Source organism: Neodiprion fabricii, chromosome 7 (genome assembly GCF_021155785.1).
Source record: "Neodiprion fabricii isolate iyNeoFabr1 chromosome 7, iyNeoFabr1.1, whole genome shotgun sequence".
Taxonomy (NCBI): Eukaryota; Metazoa; Arthropoda; class Insecta; order Hymenoptera; family Diprionidae; genus Neodiprion; species Neodiprion fabricii.
The window spans coordinates 20,799,856-20,819,467 of record NC_060245.1 but is presented as its reverse complement, the minus strand read 5'-3'; the positions used below and the strand labels follow the sequence as shown (position 1 = coordinate 20,819,467).

The 19,612-nt window shown below is 42.1% G+C and overlaps 1 protein-coding gene and 1 long non-coding RNA gene across 3 annotated transcripts in view; one reads left to right on the top strand and one right to left on the bottom strand.

The window, feature by feature from the left end:
* LOC124186418 overlaps window positions 1-18,897 on the bottom strand; it is a 44,725-nt gene extending 25,828 nt beyond the window's left edge. The window contains exons 1-5 of one of the 2 annotated variants that reach the window (XM_046578129.1): window positions 18,800-18,897; window positions 17,694-18,595; window positions 3,268-3,627; window positions 2,660-2,786; window positions 1,838-2,007 (exon numbers count right to left, since the gene is read on the bottom strand). In XM_046578129.1, coding sequence (XP_046434085.1) covers window positions 1,838-2,007; window positions 2,660-2,786; window positions 3,268-3,627; window positions 17,694-17,745 — 709 coding nt within the window. In that variant the 5' untranslated portion in view covers window positions 17,746-18,595; window positions 18,800-18,897. Of the gene's footprint in view, window positions 1-1,837; window positions 2,008-2,659; window positions 2,787-3,267; window positions 3,628-17,693 lie in introns of both variants that reach the window. The other variant, XM_046578128.1, reaches the window with a different exon arrangement.
* On the top strand, window positions 1,108-17,589 carry LOC124186421. The gene is made up of 4 exons (XR_006871664.1): window positions 1,108-1,164; window positions 2,273-2,277; window positions 8,423-8,430; window positions 17,580-17,589. It is a non-coding gene; the product is annotated as an uncharacterized LOC124186421 (long non-coding RNA).
* Window positions 18,898-19,612: the final 715 nt, after the last annotated feature.

Below are 19,612 nucleotides of genomic sequence, written 5' to 3'. Positions count from 1 at the left end.
CCTGTTCGCAAGAGCAGAAAAGGTGAAGACAGAAACGGGGGTGAAATTGTAGGCACGTGACTGAATTAACTGGTTGATTTAGTGTAGCTGTAGGAAGAGGTGGAATTGTAGGACAAAATTGAGTTAGTTGGAACAGCAGTTGCAGACGTGGTGTTGGTAAGACGGCGCCGAGCCAAAGGTAATTTCAGAGTAGCTAACTTGCTCCAACCACCTTCTTCGAGCAACTTGTACCTAGCGGGTAGCCTACATCCACGTCCTGAGTTGTTAACCCCGAAAAATAATCAGCTGCCGGAAGCCGAGCGCTTTCGAAAACTTGGAAAGAGCTACCGAGTGGTGATTTTTATCCGCGGAAAGAGAAGCTGAGACCGAATGGCAGCCACCCTATAAAATAACGTTCCAAATTTTGTACAAGGCTATTTTAGACGTCCGATCATGCCGGGGCGTTCGAGGGCGGAAAAATAGAGAGAAATAAAGAAGGCGGGAGAAGGGGAGAGCGAAAGAGTACTGCGAGGGTGAAAATGGAAGAAATGGTGGTTCCAGTCGCCAATTGTGAAGCAAGGCGTTACGTCAAAGGAAAAAATGTCTGTCACTTGGGAAACTTAATGGAGCGTAAGGTGAAATAGCGGATGGAATTGAGTCGAGGTGAACCGGTCGCGACTGCAGTGAAGTTAAAGAGAGTGGAAGACCGAGGGTGACGCGAGGAGTTTGGGGTGAGCGAACGAGCCGGAGGCCTGGGAGAGGCGAAATCGGAGGTGGGGTGCAGGGAGAATCTATAGAAAAGCATATTCACACTCGCCCCCTTTCATTTGGTGTCGCGGGTTTTCACGTATGTGCCACAGTGGTAATCTCGCCCGATGAGAAGCGATGCCGCGCATTATTCGCGGGTGTGCAACTACGCGATAGTCGTTCATACACGTGACGAAACGGAATGACGATTAATCAAAAACGAGGTTCGAGGTCCGGAGAAATGCAGTGCTTACAAGGGTTGGAGATCTCTTGTAAGTCGAGTTCAAATCCAGGAGCAAAATATCATCAACATTATTTTTTCCTTCACCGGTTCTTCCACAACAGTGAAACTTCTCTTAAAGGGCACCTTCCAATAACGAAATTCCTCTTTACAACGGACAGTCTAAAAGTCCCCAGCAGCACAATTTACACGTTAATGTTAATCCGAATAACGGAGAATATTTTCGGTCCCGAAGGTGTCCGCTATTGGGAAGTTAAACTATACCTCCAGCTGATGTTTGGTGATCCTGAAGAGTGGAGAAAAGTAGTGGAGCCACTTTTTCGCTTCGTTAAGCAAGCTTTTTTCATTTCATCACACGCATCTCTACGGATTCAGCATGATACGGAGGATTCGTGAAACGGGAGATAAATATGTTATAATCAATGAAGGTACGTGATCCGTTTTTTTTATCTCGTACCACTTGAGGCCGGTCAATTAACGCGTCGGGCAAATAATGCTGACACGTACCAACGTACCGCATGGAGCCATCATGCACGGCCGCGAAAGCTAATTTCTTGGAATTGAATCACTCGTGTGAAACGGAAATTGGTCGAACCGTTGATTTCCGGTAGCTATGCGAGGCGTGTTCGACAATAGTTCATTAGAAGGACGTGTTCCTGAACCACCCGGGCTTCGGGGTCATTCCGAATGTTGTTTTCCACCCTCGTAGATATCGATCCACCTTTCGTCTAGTCAAAGGATTTTCCAAATTCCGCACCCATGTGGACTTTCGAATGTTCAACCACGACGAAAAACCAATGATAATACTACGACGGTGGTAAGAATGAACGTGTTCACGATTACGAGTGACTGACAATCAAGGAAACTCACTGCTGTAGACGACCTCCTTGAAGTTGGTGTAGTTGGCGTCTTGAATGTGGATTTCGCACTTGAACGTGACGGGAGGCCGAAGCCTCTTGGCGTCCATAACGGCGACTGATTTGACTTCGTACCGTCCATCAGCGCGAGGAATGACTGCTTTTTGTTGTAAGATTTCTTCCCTGAAACAATCAGAATCAGAGATATTAAATTGAGACTGTTTGGTACAGAGAAGTGTGCGGCTGTGGCTTAGAAACTTTGATTTGAGGTTGGATTAAAAGCGGATATCTGTGCTCGGTGAGTCTTTGAAGGATTCCTCGCTAATCGAGAGAAATAAAAAGGATTCTTGGTTCCTGATTCCAGAGACTTTTTGAACGTCACCAAGCGTTGCTGATTGTTTCGCTAACACCGCAAACAACCCGACTGGATACTGCAGCAGCATTGGAGATATCGTTGCTACACAACCCCGCTCCTTTATCCAGAATACAGCTCCGTGATTCCCGAACACGTGAGGATAACCGAACCAATTATCCAACGGTCAATTTGGGACTTGGATGATCGTTTCGTGTATCAATTATCCACGATCTCGATTGCAGAGGAAAACTAATTAAACGATAACAAAGCTTCTATAATTGTCATTATACTTAGTGCCTGACTTATATCCTAATCGGGGGGATGTTCATTGCCCTGCAATAATTGATAAAGTTCTTTGTTCGTTATATATTCGGCTTGGCACAGAAACTCTAATCTTAAGATCAGCAATATCCACCGGCACCGCAAAGTTTTAACAGCAATTCACTTCCACTGTGATTGAATAATCGCACACAAACTCACATGTCCTTTCGCAGCGTTATCGTTGGCAGAGGAGACAAGCCCTTGGCCAGACAGGTGACGATAAGCTCACAGTTCGATTCATCCGTACTTTTGTAATCCTGATGTATAGTGAAGTAATTTTCCGGCGCTGAAACAAGCGGCAAAGAATTATCAGGACATCAGAAACAATTCCAAAAAAAATTAGTCCAGATCAAATTCTAGTTCGTCGTTAATCCCGACAGCTTTAAAAGCAACGGTTACAAACTGATTGGAAGGTCTCGATTTTTCACTATTCCAATTCGTCCAATTCGCGAGTTCGTTAAAGCTTTTCGACATCCGGAGGCCATTCGTGATGCGGTGATTCGCGAGGGTAATTTCGACCGTGTCTAGCGTGACGTTAGTGACAAGGCTTGGCAGCGGGGTGGCGGTTGGAGTGACGAGATTCAAATTAAGCCCGGAGAAAAGCCATCGCGTCGCGTGTCACTTGCTCCCCGCGATCTTCCCGAAAGTCTGAATCATTCCCGCCCCACTGTCAAATTTTCTTTTCACTCAACGCGGGCTCCTGTGGCACCCCAAAACCAGACAATACCACCAATGTGGAGAGCGAAAGTTTGCCACTTGGTACTCACAGTACACCACCATCCTCTCTTCCTCCTCGACCTCGTCGTCGTGAGTCCAGACGACGCACCTGTAGTTCCCGGAGAGCTCGAGCCCAGGTCTGACAAGCTTGACGGCCCTGTACATGGTGTTCGAGTTGTTGCTAGCCTTGTAGGACACGTCGACGTACTTGTGGAACTCTTCGGAAGCTCGCGGTGGACTTCCCTGAACCCACTGATACAGCACCTTCGGTCCGATGTGCCACTTTATCGTGAGACCAGTGTTCGATGATGTTCCCATCTCGTAGTTGCAGTCCAGAATAATCGGCTCCTCCGTACCCTCTCTCACCACCTTCGGGATTCTCACGTCCTTTATGTTGATCGCCCAAATGTCTGAAACCGAAAACGGTAACAACGGAGTAAGAATCAGTAAATAGCGTCCGGACCTCATGGGTCCTGTTTCCAAAGTACCGCTCGGCCTTTCAACCTTTCAGATACTCAACGAAGTTACTAGTTGGGTGAATTATTCAGCGCCAAGCCATCGACTTGGAGTACCACTTCGATTTCATGTCTGAAACCCTCGAAACTATAATCCCCAGAGTTATAGATCAATAGTTAATGGATCGGCTGAGTGAAGCGAGTGTAGCTCGATATTATCGAGGAACGTGCACTTCGGGTCAGCCGAAAGTCCTTGGATTGTATCCTCGCGATACAGCCGTTTAAATGAATGTCCAGATGTCTGTCAAGTCTTGTGTCAGCTTCTCTGGTCAACAGTCGCGTATAAGTACTGCGAAGCTTTCAGAACGGAATAGAATCTGGAGAAAAGATTTTGAACGAAACGCTGTATTCCATGTGACAAGTGCCTCTACATTTTATCATGTTTATTGCAAAGTACCGCAATGTCGTATGCTCCAAAACTCTTTACGATTCTCCCCCACCAACGAGTAGCTGCACCGTGGCGTAATTTAAAATGACTACCCTACAGCGCACCAGGAATTTTCATACGCGTTCCGCGGTCTTTTACTCTGCAAATATGGACGCCGAAGAAGGTACAGGAAACGGATATACAGGATAAAGAGAAGAACGGATGGGACTTATACCGTCTTCCTACATTTTATGGAGCCTCTTCACTGCGCAGCTCTATCTCTCTTCGAGCAGTTGAGGTTTCATGGATACTCGCAAGTGCCTCAGGCCCATATGGTATGAAAATAGAGAGCTTTAAGGTGCGTTGGGTTTGATGAAGCAGTCCATTAAAGAAGAAATCTCTTATACACATTACAAATACGAGACTCCTGGAACCGTTGATCGATTCTGTCTACAAACATGTTATGCAAATAAAAAGTAACTTCTGGAAAACAAGGGAATAGTATCGATTAGTCTCGTCCTAGCTAAACGAAGAAGACAAAGAAGAAAGAGCAACGAAGTTTAACAAAATCACAGCTAGCTGCGAACTCTTCGAACCCAATCAGCCAGCTGCTTCCTTTCTCTTTGATCCCATTCCGTTCCTCCGTTCATTTTCATCCTTTCCTTTTGTACCCACCCAACGGCAAGCTATTACCAGAACGCTCTGCGCTCATTGTCAGTCCAGTCGAATAGCGAAGCCAGGTTTGACGGATTACCTGGTGGAGCTCGTCGCGATTCTCCGGAGATTAACCGAGGTACTTTTTCCCAGTCCACTCCTCTTTTTTCCGCGCACCCCTTTCACCGGGGCTTGCAGGGTGATCCCGTCAGCCGGACTTGGGAAGCCCTAGTATTCTGGAGTCGTGTGAATTAGTCGACCCGGTGCTTCGTCCCCGCTTGCCCCAGGTCGGAGTCAATCTCGGAACATTTCCTAGCGCTGACCTCCCGCCGCCGGGTCAAATCCATCGGGTGCTTCGGACTGGAGCAAGAAATCTTCGCATCATCTCCGAGCCTGCAGAGGTCCAAGAACCACGCGGCGGGTTAATGAAGTAAGAACAATTATACCGGAGTTTATGCTCGGTCGTTTCACGGAGACATTTCCTCCCTCCGAGCCATTTTCTTCGCTCCTTATTCTGCTTAATATGGCGTAATTAGAATATTTCACCTTTCTGCGCCCAGCCTTTCTCGTCCCTTTGTCTTCCCCGTAATTTCATCACCGCCCTCACTGCGTTCACTTTTTCTCTTACCGTTTCCAATTTCTCTTTCTTATTTATTTATACGATTTTTTCTTTCTTTTCTTTCTTCAATGTCAAAAATACCTGTTTCAATGATTTTAGTTTCACGCTATTCGAAGCTCTCTCGGTATCCAGTTGCAGTATTTATTGCGCGGGGCGCAGTTTGCGTCGCTCAAAGCCAAGTGCGCCTCGCTCCGGCTTTCCAACGACTGCTTTTTACAATCGTCAAGGAAACAATCCCATTCTTTCAGTCGGCAGCGCGGCTCACTCCTCGACGATGAAATGACGTGGCTCTCCACGCACTTCAGACACTACTTCAGCCCCTTTGATGTCTACTCTGATGCTACACAACCTGCCGAGTCCGAGCGGTATGGTAAAAAAAACACGTACCCTTATTTTTTCACGTTTAATTAACGATTCTGCCAATTAATTGGAAGTGAGGAGTATATTCGCCATGTTCTCTTAAAAAAAAATTTCCAATAAATTGAGTGCATCAACGAATTAGTTGAGCAGATGTAGAAAATGTCATGGAATTGAATTTGAGAAATCGTCAAATAATGTCATCTCTTAAAAATTTCTACGTTGAGCTTTTCTTATCGAATTTTATAGCTTTGAGTTGTTCCCATCTTCGACAAGATGCTTCAGTTGCACCCTCCTTGAAATCTTCGTCGTACGATTTAATCAAACTCTCATTCATCGTCTTGGAAAGATGCCGATGAACCTCTTGAAAACACTCGGTTAAGCTTTGTTATCTCGCTCGTGAGTGAAACGGCTTAAATTTGGAATAAACTCGAGCAGTAAAGATCCTTTATTAACATCGCTAAAGTCTCGCAATAAATGTTTTCGAAGTAATAGAGTGGAATATACGGTTGTGCTAGTTCCCGGTTTACGACAGTCGTAAACCGTCAGCGACTGTTCGCTTCGGCTCAATTTTCTAAACAAGAGTTTTCCGCGAATAAGAAGTTCGAAAAACTGATCCCAGCATGCATGCGGAACACAAAACGATAAGCAACGCTACCGACACGGTTAAGATTTTCACCTGTGTTCTCAGCCAGTTTATCCTCGACTTGCACTCGGCGTGAAATTAACCGAGGGGAAAACTAGGAACGAGAGAGCGAAGTTTGAAGCTTGAAGTTTATTAATGGACTAAGAATATATCCGGAGCGGAATTCCATGCTAGTCCAGACTGTTTCCAATGTTGCAAATTACAACTTTGCAAATACCATAAGATAGTCATTGTGCGCTTTACGTACAAAGAATAATAATAAAAATCTGACAGTAACGACAAAAATATGTACAATAAAAATTATAAAACGGAGTACAGTTGATGTATTTCAGGATCTATAAGCGAGAGGCAATGTAAGATAACCAATGAAATGAAATGTGTATGAAAACACATAATTATAATAGAAGTGTAAACTAGAGTCTTAGGAAGAACACCAGAAGAGAGAAAACAATAGATAAAGATCAATAAATCCAGAATGAACAACAGTGATAAAGAAAATTAATAAACAGTCTTTTAGAAAATACTTAAATAAGAATGTAAATAATTGAATAAATAAGCCAATCAGGCAAAAATGAGTAAAAATAAACATAAACGAGAAGAAAATTGAGACAATGAGAATTGAAATTAGAATTACAATTCATTTTCCTTGGGACGGGTCCCAAAACAGAGAGAAAGAGAGAGAGAGAGAGAAAATACATAACGTCATGGAAACCTTAGTTTGAAAGGTAAAACTTTGATTAACCGGAGGTTTCCAATGGCGTAGATTGTGGTCAAGTATCGAGTGACGCAACGAGGACTGCAAATGCAAAGCTTCGTTGTGTTGCGAATCGATTTCAGCGAGGTGATTGAAGCCGCATCGACGCAGGCTTGTACCTACACCTTAATCAGGAACCCAGCAAGGCTGCTCCTATCCCGGAGCTTGCGGTTTCGCGGACGGGGTGGAATAGGTCCTTTAATTTACTTCCCTATTCTGAGACACGCGCGCAAACTTAACGCAAAGTTCGAGCCAGGCGCCCACTCGCCAACAATCGTAGTTGGTAGGTACAGACCTCATGCATATTCACCACTGAGTTAATCATTTAACATAATTCACGGTCTTCCCGCGTTTCTCCTGCTCGCAGAGCTTCCTCCCCTTTCCTACACCCAATTCCACCTTCCCAGGAGAAGTTATACCGCGGTTAAATACGAGGGATTTTCAGCAGTTTCCTTTGTTTTCAAATGTTTCCACGATTTTCCCAGAATTTCGTCAACCATTTGCAGCATCGCGTTGAGTTCGCCCGACCTTCACGGAAAAAAAATCCCAAATTGGGTGTGAATTCGTACCCCTAACTTTTTTCTTATGGGAAATTAGCATTATGTTTGATGTTGGGAGTACGAATTTACACCCAAGTGGGGTTTTTTTTCGTGAGGGGAGTGTTCACTTATGGAACATCGTGTAACTGGTTGCGTCGAAAATGTATTGAGATATCTCAATAAATGAATTTTTAACGAAAAAATCGAGGGGTGGGATTTTATCGTTTGAACCATCGAATTGGCATGTGAAATAAAATATGTATCAAAGGTTTTTTTACGTACTACAAAATGTGGTGGAATGAAGAAAATCGATGAATTACACTTCGGACACGTTTCTGATTTTTCGTACATCAAACGTAACGTTTCAACAGCATTAAGATGTTCCATTGAATTCTGCGTACACGGGCTTCAAACGAGGTTCGAAGAAACCTCATCTACGAGACTTCTCGGTAACGATGTATCCTATTCATACAAAAATCCTTAACAAGTAATTAATCAACCACATATTTAATTAGACGCTCAATGTAAAACAAAGAAGAAGAACCGAAAATTATCTTAAGAGTCTAAGTCACATATAATAGATACTATAGATTCTCGATCTCTTTTCAATACCTTAAGTTGCAAAACTCTCTACTCACTAACATAAATGGCAATTGTGTTTGTTCTTACCTTTTATATCTTTCTCTATTTACAATAATACTCAGTTATTGTGGATATTTCTTTATACTTTTATTTAGTGCTCAGAACTATCGAGTCAAGTTTGTTTGCTTTCCAGGTATAGTAAGGACTTATTTTTTTTTGCAAAAACCAGCTAAATAAATGAATAATATCCATCTTTTTCAACCTTGTCTCAACTATTCCGAGCCTTTTTCTTTGGCAATCGATTTTCCATTATGCCAAATCGTTATTCAATACATTCAGGAGAGTCCTCGAATTACACCGACTTACCGCACTTGTCTACATGATCGTGAGATCGCCACCTCTATCGGTTGTCCTCGAAATTCTGGTATGGAAAATGTTGAAAGAGCTCAAGACGGTGCTCCGCGAGTAGAGAATAAGAGTCTCGACTTGAGCAGGGCCTGAAGCGGTACGTGTAATAACTTAATTTCGTATCGATTTCAGAGCCAGCCAAGGGGGTGGTTCTAGGGCTAGACGGAGCCCATCTACACGCGACTTAACGGTGCAGCGTCTCGGCGATACGTAGTTGACTTTAGTAGTTACTTTGGAGGCGAGGCGAAGGAGCGACGAAGGGTGAGGACACCGTACAAACACTGCACGGCTTTCCCCAATTTGCATAAATTCTGCACTCGAGAAGAAGGTGTGCAGCGGCATCGAGGGGGCGGCGTAATGGCAAAGTGTCGTTTAAAACCCCCGCTCCTTTCATCTCTCGTTATTTTTCCGCGACTGCAGTGCAGAAATTGTGCAAAAAGTACAAACTGTCGGCAAAGTCGACTTCGCGATAACCGATAATATCGTAGTACCGAGTTCGGCTAGGGGCGAGATTGATTGTCAGACACCAAAGAACCAGACTAACATTGTATCGTAATATTCAAACTTCTGAATATCATCACAGCTGCTCTACAAAGGGTTGAAGGAGCGCGCTCGTGTCGATGGAAACTATCGCTAATCGCTTTCACAACATTCCGAAATCAGCACGAACGTGAACCTCATTTATCATCATCTTTCGATTCAGACGTGGATGGGCGAACGACCGATTGTAATTATCGAAGGATGAAGGATTTTGCTCATGACAGGCATTTTCATTACAAATATTGTTCGTCTGATTACTGTTAACGAAAGACCAAAAAAATATTTAACAGGAAACTTCTTTAACATTCATATTCAACCATTGTAATTATCGTTTGATTTTTCATCTAATAATTTACACAATCACTAGATCATAAAGTTATTTTTATATTCGTACTAAAGTAGGTGACTACATTGAAAAAAATTTCATTTGTTACAATGACTAAAAAAATTCAGTAAAACAGGTATCGTTAATAAATACTGTTTGAATATTGTTGGAATTACGAGAAATGAGGCACGCGTAAACATTTTGCGCCATTGTCGATCCTTTTTTTGGTAATCGCAACGCAAAATCAGTTTGTTCGGTTTACTCTACTTTTTTAGTCTAACAAGGCTTAATGTCAATTTATCGTTGCACATGCATTAAATTTTCGCAACAGTTGCAAGAAAATATAGCAAAAATTTTTCTCAGTGTACACACTAATTGCCACACTATAATAATTTCCGAAGTATTTTGCATCTACTTTACAATTCCTGAGTCAAACTGAGTTCAAAATGACCGAGTATCGTCTTCGTGAATAAAAAAACGTGAGCATCTCGACCGGCGGATGATACGCCGAGATGCATCACCGGGCTTGAGATCGAGCATAAGAAAGCGGCTGCAACAGAGTCGACTCGTCGACTTGTGTGTTTTCCACGAGTCCGCATTACCACGGATCAAAGGGCAGCATAAATGGAAGTTGGGGGCTTTAGAAACCACAGTTAGAGGGAAGAGAAATATCCTGCGGAGTGGTGTGGACACGTGTTACACAGGCGACACGGTATAACCGCCGACCGTAATCCGGACTTAATATTTCAGTGCGTAAAACGGCAGGCCGACCATGCAGCGAGCTCTGGTTGAATTTCCCTCTGCAGGTAAATTTTCCGGTGTTTGGTATTTTTTTTTTTTTTTTTGTTTTTTTTTTAAACTTACTTTTGTGCTTTTTTCCAAACTTTTTTCACCTCACTTTGAGGTCAAAGAGCAACACACCGAGGGACTCCCGCTACTCAAACAACTCTCAGAATCTCGTCGGGCGTGCTACAATTTTCTATGCGGTACGATGAGGCTACTGGTGTGTATTTATATGTATATCAGTAAATTGATGCATAATTTTTTTTTTTTTTTTTTTTTTTCGACTCAATTAACCCAACGCACGTACGTACCAATTAGATGAATCGACGGAGGGAAGTTTTTTATTTGCATAATATGAATACACTTCGCAGGGCTTGTTTTACGAATCGTAACCCGCATGTACGTATGTATGCGTGTGTAGGTGTGTTGAGTTATTCATTCATCCATATTACACACGTATAAGCCGAGCTCTGTTTATCTCCCGAAAAAAAAGCGTGGAAAGAAATTCTTTCCTTTCGAATGTTTTTTTGTTTTTTTTTTTTCGTTTTTGTTGATTTTTTGTTCCTATTTTCAACGTGATTGGTAACAACCGTTACCTGCAATTCATGTACTTTAATCGCTACCGAGAAAACAGCTACGAAACATTTAAATATCCCGGTGCCAATGCCATTGCAAATCGTTCTGTGAACTTATTTTCAAGCTAAATATTGAAAAAAATATATATATACGCCCCTTTAAGCTTAGATACAAGCATTTTTGGCTTTACATTTTCTTATATAATATTTAGCCTGAAAATAAGTCCACGAAACGATTGTCCACGAGGAATGAAGAAAAAGATAATATGAAATAAAAATTTCCGCCCTTGCGGCATTGGCACAGTGATACATGCGATTACATTTCGTTGTTATCGGATCGCGGATAAGCTTGAATTCGTTTCAGAAATCGGTAACAAATCGTAGATCGTGTGACTCGACATTAATACAATATCGAAGAGAAATAAATCGCGAGTAAATACATAAAAGATGGCGTTGGTCGTAGAAGTCAATTGTTCGGTGAGTAAGAATGTGTTGGAATTTCTGTGCCGTTTGTTATCGCAGATCGTTTCGGTATAGGAGGAGGACGGGAGGGTAGGGGGGTGATGATCGATCAGTCAAAGGGACGGTTACAGGCGTAAACTGACTCATGGGGCGATTTTGCAGGTTTCGTACACAGTCGACCAGTGGATCATATGATGTATCAGGGTCGCGTTTTTGGCGCTATCCGCATTCCCGGGTGGTGCAGACGGTGAAATTCGGGAAAAAATGAAAAGCTTCGCGATATTTATACCCCTCGATCAGTCGCTGGCGCTCGGGAAAAAGCGATAAACTGTAACGCGGGTGGCGCCCTGCAGGGCTGGCTGCGACAATCTGTATCGAAGGACTGAGTGACGCATGGCGTTGAATTCAACTTTCGCCTGAAGAATGCTTCCGCTTTATTCCCGGTGCTTCGATGATCGGGACGTGCGCTTTAAGCTCCCGATCTTCGTAAATCATCGACGAGGGTTTGAGATAGCATGGGAAATAAACCTCGGTGCTCGATGCCTCGAACGTTTATATAAACGTATTTTATTTACGCGTGTATCTAATAGAGTTGCAGAAATTTTATCGGGACAGTCTGATGTTCCAGCATAACCTGATTAGGTTGGAATCGAGCTTGCCTCGTTAAAGCACACCGCGCCGCAAGTGCAGAAATAACAAAAAGTCGACTGGTCAAAGAGTCGAAAGTTTCGAAGTAAGAATTGTAAAACAACGAATCAAAGATCAGCGTATCCAAGCTGGGATTTTCGGTAAATTAACCAGTAGCATAACTGTTTTGCAAAAAAAAAAATACGCATCCGCGTATATTCGTATTAAACTTCAAATTTACGAACTCCTCTCTCGTATCGCTGTTGCTTGAAAACCGAAATCTGCTTAACTGTCTCGAGCACTTCCGGTCGCCACCGTGTCTAGAGCTCGAATGAAAATTCTGAAGCCCAGCTCGCTTCGTTTCTGTCCGATTGTAGCGCCAGACTCCAGTGGCTAATCCAAGAAACTTTCGACTGACAATACAGGGTCCGTTACTCTTACACACCTCCAGTATAATACAACTCGGATCTCTATCTATATGTACCGCAACAAGAATATTATTTGCAGATTTTAACTAGATTTTAACATTTCTTCGTCTGTATTGACACATGTACGTGAACCTAAGTTTTATGTTTCTTTTTTTTCTTTTTGTTTTTAATACGGTTGATTTTAATTATTTGGTGACAATGTACTATAGTACATGTACCATTATTTGTCCATTTCAAAATTCACACCATAATTTGTACCATAGTTTTGACGTTCAGAAACAGTATTTACATTTTTTTTTCTTGTATGCTATTTTTTATTGGCGAGAATTGATGTATCGGATGTCACTGAAAGCTGCATACGATACAAATTATATAACTTTGTTCATTTACCCATTTTTTTCTACTTCAAAGAGCTACCATAAAGAATGTAGTGCGATTTTTTATCTAAATAAATGTGTGTTAGAGGACAAAAAATTGTGAATAACCTCCACTCATTATCCTGCCCTCCTTTTCGAGCATGATTTGCATCATAAAAATAGCATGATCTTACAATCCTGAATCCATAATACAATCGAACGATTGTTTCATACGACGCGTATGTTTACGCGTAGGTACCTCATTTTTCGTAATACCAACAATGTTCGAACAGTTTTTTTAACGATACCAGTTTCACTCAATTTTTCTAGTTATTATAACAAATGAAATTTTTCTCAGTAAACATTACATTTCTGGACACACCATGATCAGATGGTAAGGTAAGCCTGATCATGGTTTTTCCTGAGCCTCATGAAAATTTCTACTCGTGTATATAAACGCGTATTCCTGAACTAGAATTAGCTCGAAACTCGGCAACGTCAGATGATCGACATTTAAGCTTTGCTCGTTATGTCACGCGTGCTTCAATCCCTTTTGACAAATTTAACCGGCTCATCAACTCCGCCACATTCCTTATCCCCTCGTCGTGTCCGAAACGGGGATTCTAACCGACGTTAATTATCAGTCAGGACATCATTCAAATACCTTAGGTTACTTTCCTAACCCTGAAATAAGCCGAAGAATCTCTCTAGGGTGCTTTGTAACGAATTCAACGACGCATTAAGCTTATACAGTCTGAACGAGAAAGTGTCGAAAGATATTCCGAAGAAGCATTGAAGAAGAAAATAATGTTACAAAGAAGTTGAAAAACCGGATTACTTGAGCTGAAACACTTAGATTTATTCAGCAGCACTTGTCGTTTCTGATTTATTTTGACCTGAAAGAGAAGCTGGTTCTTTCGATAAAATTCAACTCAATAAACTTCCATATCACTCTTCGAATCCGTGACCTTATCGTTTTTCATACACTCTTCCTTCTTCCCAGGCTGCATGTTTAATGCATTCCGAGAATATAAACTGTCTTTCAATGTTCGACAGTCAAACTTGAGGCCATTAAAATTCAGTAGCTTGAAGAGTTCAATAAAGGAAACCGAAGGTTTCAAAATAAATGGAACTCAGAGACGAAGTGGGTATCCATCGATCGTTTGTCAAGAGTGAAGACAAAGCGAAAGGGGGAAAATACAAGTTAGATTGAATTTTGAAGCGCATCTGTCATCGAGAAATTTCTCCAACTTTTTACTTTATAGCAGCTGCTGTTTATTTGGTACGTTTAAGACTCTGATTTTCCGAGCTCGAATCGACGGTGAAAATGAGTTTTCGCCTTGAAAATCCCCCATAAGCGCAACGGCCGGTGAAAATCTCGAAGTTTATCGACGCCTCGGAACAAGCTAGGAGCATAAAAATCTACAACAGGTTACACGCAATTTTCCTAATAACACGCATTGTCCCCTAAAGGTGTGAATTACGCAAGCCGCACGGTAATTGATGATTCTACTATTTTCGTATTCACCAACGGGTCTCACGATCCGCACATTCACCCTGGAAGTGAGAATATACGCGGCTGTTCGCTCGATTCGCAGCCCTTTATTGCGCCGCTGGGTATTCAAATTGAACTGTATCCAATTACTTCTATGTCACGTTTATTAGTTTCTACTACACAACGCGCGCCATTCGCTATGCATAGGTATCAGGTGAGCGCGCAAAACATCGAGGCGCTGAGTAGCGGCAGGTGCCTAATAACATCGATCCTGATTTATGGGGTTTTTGTTACCACCCCGAGAAGTCTAATTGCCCAATAAACCTTATTCCGAGACTCTATCGCCCCTTCAATCATTTCTTCAATCTTTAACGGCCCCGCAGTTTCAGCTCTCGTTCTCTTTATTACTCCACCTACCAGTCTGCAATTAGCCGTTATCTTCCATCGACTCGGGAGAGTTTGATCGATATAGTCTAGGTATATATGAGCATCGGACTTGTCGTTACGGTTCCAAGCGAGATTCGCCATTCCAGAATGAATCTAGAATTTCGTACAATCCGAAGAATAAACGGTAGTGGATACCAGAATTTACTTTTCAACAATTTATTATTGCCTATAGTCGATACCTTCGAATTTAAACCTCTTACACTTACGGATAACCGATGTTTCATCACGTAGTCAAAGTTGGCAAAGTATTTCAAACATTTTTCTCAAAGAAGTAAAAGAATACAGCTTGACGTTTGACTTTACTTTAGACGTAGCAGGATCGAAAACGTTTTGGTTAAATATGTTGATCTGTTTTATTATTTCGAGTATAACGAAGCAGGGTCCGAAAAAATTGCGGAAACAAGCAAAACGAGATAGGAAAAAAAAAAAAAAAACAGAACAAGAACAATCTGTGTCCCGGCGGCATTACGATCGGGAATATTATTTGCCGGTGGGTTTTTATTGAATGGATATTTGGAACGTGGGATTTGGGAACCGGGTTAAAGGGGTGACACGTGGCCGATCGTAACTCCGCTGGAAGGTTTTTTTTCTTTATTTATTTATTTATTTTTTTTTTGTCTTTTATAAACCTATTTCATGCCGGCGGCGGTTAACTTAAGGGAATGTATATTTTATTGCGGGGCCTGATCGGAGCCGCGGGGGCGGTTTTCATATACGAATAGAGACCCTCGCCGGTCGGAATTCCCCGAGGAACATCTTGTTCGGCAGATATAACTTCCGGTGGTGGAGGAGAACTTTAAGAGACAATCTTTATGGACCGGGTCGGGGATTTCCTACTTCATGTAACGCGACTTCTACGCGGGCTCCTCGCGCGAATCGCGGGGGACTACTTCAACCACTTTAACCACTTTAAGGGTGCCGATAACTGCTGCCAACTTTAACCATGAAAATACATTCAATCCTTCCCGTCACACTCCGTTCGTCCTCGGCTTCCTACTCTAGCAATCTGCCCTTCGCCACGAGCTGCATAACTTTAACACCGGGAAACGGAGAACAAGGGATGGGAAAAAGCACCGGCACGAGAAGCCTCTTGTAAACTTTTGAGAGGGCCTTTTCTACCTCTTTGAATCACGGTACGAGAAATTTTACAACTTTTTTCGTTCGTGTTTTTACTTGAATACTTACACGGAAATCAACGATTATTATTTGCGAGGTAGAGTCAATTGATTACACAGCGTAGGTATATGCTTGTGGACAGAACAGAAGAAAAAGTTTTCTTTTGAAGAAATTTATTTTTTACTTCCCCCGCTTTTTTTTCTTTTTCATCAATTTTATCATACTTATACGTTCGATTCACTATTTTTCTAACAATATTAATATAAAGTTAACTTTTTTTACTCAGGCGATCTGGTTTTCGCAATAATATACGTAAAAGGAATTTGTTTTTGAATGCTGATTGAAATGATTTACCTTATTTTCATTTATGCTGAAAGCATCGAGATTATGGTAAAAATTGACCACTCGTCCAAAGTATTTGAAGTAACGCGTTGAGGTAAAAATGGAAAAGGATTTGGTTGCATAAGAGTCAGAATGTCGAATTTTAAAAAATCGCTGAAATGTATTTTGCAGATTGTTAAGATGTAAGAAAGTCAAGTATATATGTATAATCGACTCCTTACGTTTTCATGCATTATGGTGATTTTACACCTTCGCTTTCATTTACTTTGACATATTCTAAATCTTGAAATCCAATTAAACAGAGTTTTGTGTTTTCGAAAAACTGATAATATAACCCTTCTATTTTTCCATTCATCCACGTATTCACCACCCATTCAGTCAAACTGAAATCGACCCACGCCGAGTGTGATCTCAGGGTTTCAAGTAGTGATCAACGGTAAAGGTCAGACAGGAAGAAGTCCGATGGGAAACTGTATTTCTGCAAGCCTTTTCAGGTTTCCCTCGTACATATTTTGATTAAAAAATGGAAAAAACAACAACAACATGTTATCAGAAAACGAACAACAACAAATTACAAAGGAACTCGCGATTTATGTGCGAGTGCTTTGCAAGCTGCGAATCCAGGCTCGAAGCATGAAACACGTGTCACCGGGACATTTATCGATCGGCACGTGAATTTGTATGAAAAATTGCAGGATCCCGTGGGAGGGAGCGAAAGGTACGGGTCTCCCTGTGACGGATTCGTGTGTGTGAGTGTGTGTTTGTGTGCGTGTGGCAGGCAGCTGGGGATAGTTTTGGGGGTGGGAGGATCGATCTTGTCTCGTTCGGTTGGTAATATATCTCGCAGGCAATACGTCGCCATTATGTCAGCCAATAAGAAATGATATATCGAAAGGGCCGTTTCCTTCCTATGCATATTTCGCCCCCAGTTTTGAACCCCGCCAAATTTTTGAGGCGATAAGGTGTTCGCGTGTGGGTGCGTTGGGCAAAGCATCGTAACGTGACGTGACGCGGGGCGAACGACTCGACCCGAGTGCAAATAAATAGGGGTTTTATAAGCTCGTTGGTAAATCAAATCCGGTACTCAACCGCAGATAATAATCTCTCGAACAACCGTTATTATCGCGCTGTAAAAGCCCCACGTACCTTTATGCAAACCAGCCAAAGGCGTCGCGGTTAATAAGGTGATTTCGAATTTACTGACCAATGAAAAAGAGCGATAGGGTGGAGAAATATAACCGACGATGGTTACTAGACAACATGCGAGAATGGGAACATTCCGCCTGCCGATACGCCACAGCTCACCCTTTAAACGTCCCGAACAATCAAACGAAGTGGGTTTTTAGAATAGACTAAGCGCTGCTTCTCCTAGTAGAATTTTCGCTCTCACTCTTTTGTAATTCAGTTTGAGAAATGAACGTGGAGTTCTATATCGTATAAAAGGATAATCATTACGCATCACGAGTAAAGCACGCCTCATGGTTATATTTCGGCACTAAGAGGGGCGGAGTGTAACGGTTAGAAAGGTATAAAACTCACCTTTAAAAAAACTTCCGACGAAAAAGAAAGCGAACATTTGCCAGTGATCCATCTTCGCGAATAGCACGAGTTCCCTCGGCGTCCGCGACGTACGTTTCACAAAAAATTATTACTCAATTTCAACTTTTCACTTTTAGTTCAGGTGTCATTTCTCCACGTTAATAATTCTCGTTTCAAACGTGTCAGCTGCTCCCGATGATGTTACATAAATATTGTAAATCTCAGGCTAAAGTTCGTTATTCAGTGCTCTTGTCTTCAGAGAAACATTATAGTTGGTAATACATGGTAGTTGGTATTTCTAATATACTCTAAATTTGAATTTTCTTTTTTTTCTTATCGACTATCAAAGCACCGTGGTTTATCATCCGCGTGGATTTTTTCAGGTTTAAAATCCTTCCGCATCATCGCCTGCCATCAAAAGATCAGCATTGCAAATTAAATTTCACCCAGCGAGTAGGAATTGCAGAAGAGACTCGTCCTGATTGGACACACGATCCGATGACAGAGGATTCACGTGACACTGCAGGCTTCTCATCAATCACCCACTGATTGATTCGCAGTCCTCGGTAACCGCGAACTGGACCGAGAGGAAGTCAGAGAGCTTTAATCGGACCTCAAACGTAACGGGAGGATTTGAGTAATTCTTGTATGAACCGATAATCAAACGACGACTATTACTGAGAAGTGCGACAAAGCATTTTATATCGAACGATTAATCGAGAAATGGAGAATTGTGTAATTAAATACAGTCGCGATAATTTTTAAAACACGAGTAGAAGTAACCTTAAGAGTATTGAACGAGACTTGTTCAATCCGTACGATACTTTGCGAACTAATCCCAGGGCTTTTACACTCGATCCACTCAAAGCACAAACCACAATCGATGCCGGGTAAATGAAAAGCTGTAAAAGAAACGAAAATCACTTTGAAAAGGTTTTAACTGCGGACTCGAAAATAGACCATGCAGACCTCAGGGAAAGAAAATGATTCGATCGTTTGAAAACGGCGAACTTTCACCGTCACTTCATTTCACCAGGCCTCGTTTTACCGAACCAGTATTATGTCTCGGACTCTCTGTCTTCCACTGACATTCAATAACTTCTTACTTTAAGGAAATTCCTCTTCGGTGGAAATCGCGAGGACAAAGAGGCCGGCACGCAGGTTCAGGGATCGAGGTACGGCAAACGACTGTCCCACTTCCCCTAACGCATCAGCGTTGCGGGCAACCCCTGTTTCTAGAGTTTGCGCGGCATTCCCGAGTTTGCGCGTCAACTGGTACCTTCAGAAACCAGGAGGACAGTCCGAGTTTTTAAAAGTGAAGAAGACTCGATCGAGTTTCCGAAACTGGCGTCATGAGCTTGAGAAAAAAGTCACTTTGATATTACTTTGTCCGAGAGCTTTACAAGGGTGTATCTAATATAGGTACTTTCAACTCCTGATCAAATGACTCTTGAATTTTTCACACGGACGCTCAGTCGTAGATTTGCCTCAGAAGTAAATACACAGTAGTGTAGCCGACTTCAGCACATCACACATACATCGTTCGCATCTACGTACGGTAGTCAACAGAATGTCTACTCACTCTTCGCACTCGTTGAGTCAGAGGACTGGAGCACAAAAGCGTAGTATTTATATAAACAGATGTAAACGGACAATAATAGAGAAATGTCATTTGGGACGATGCTTAGGTATTTATGTTATTTGGAGTGGACAAACGTACACATGAATTGAATATGGAGATGTCAGAATTGGTTTCGCGGTAACTACTCGTTCGTCGAACGTCATACGATCATTCATCATTCTGGTGAACGTGAAGAAGAAACGGAAATTCTGTTGAGGCATATTTCCTCGTAGTTAGTTCAAAGAGAATCTATGAACAGAAAAGTAGTAATAGATTGCAGGTGTATTGTGTTTGGCGG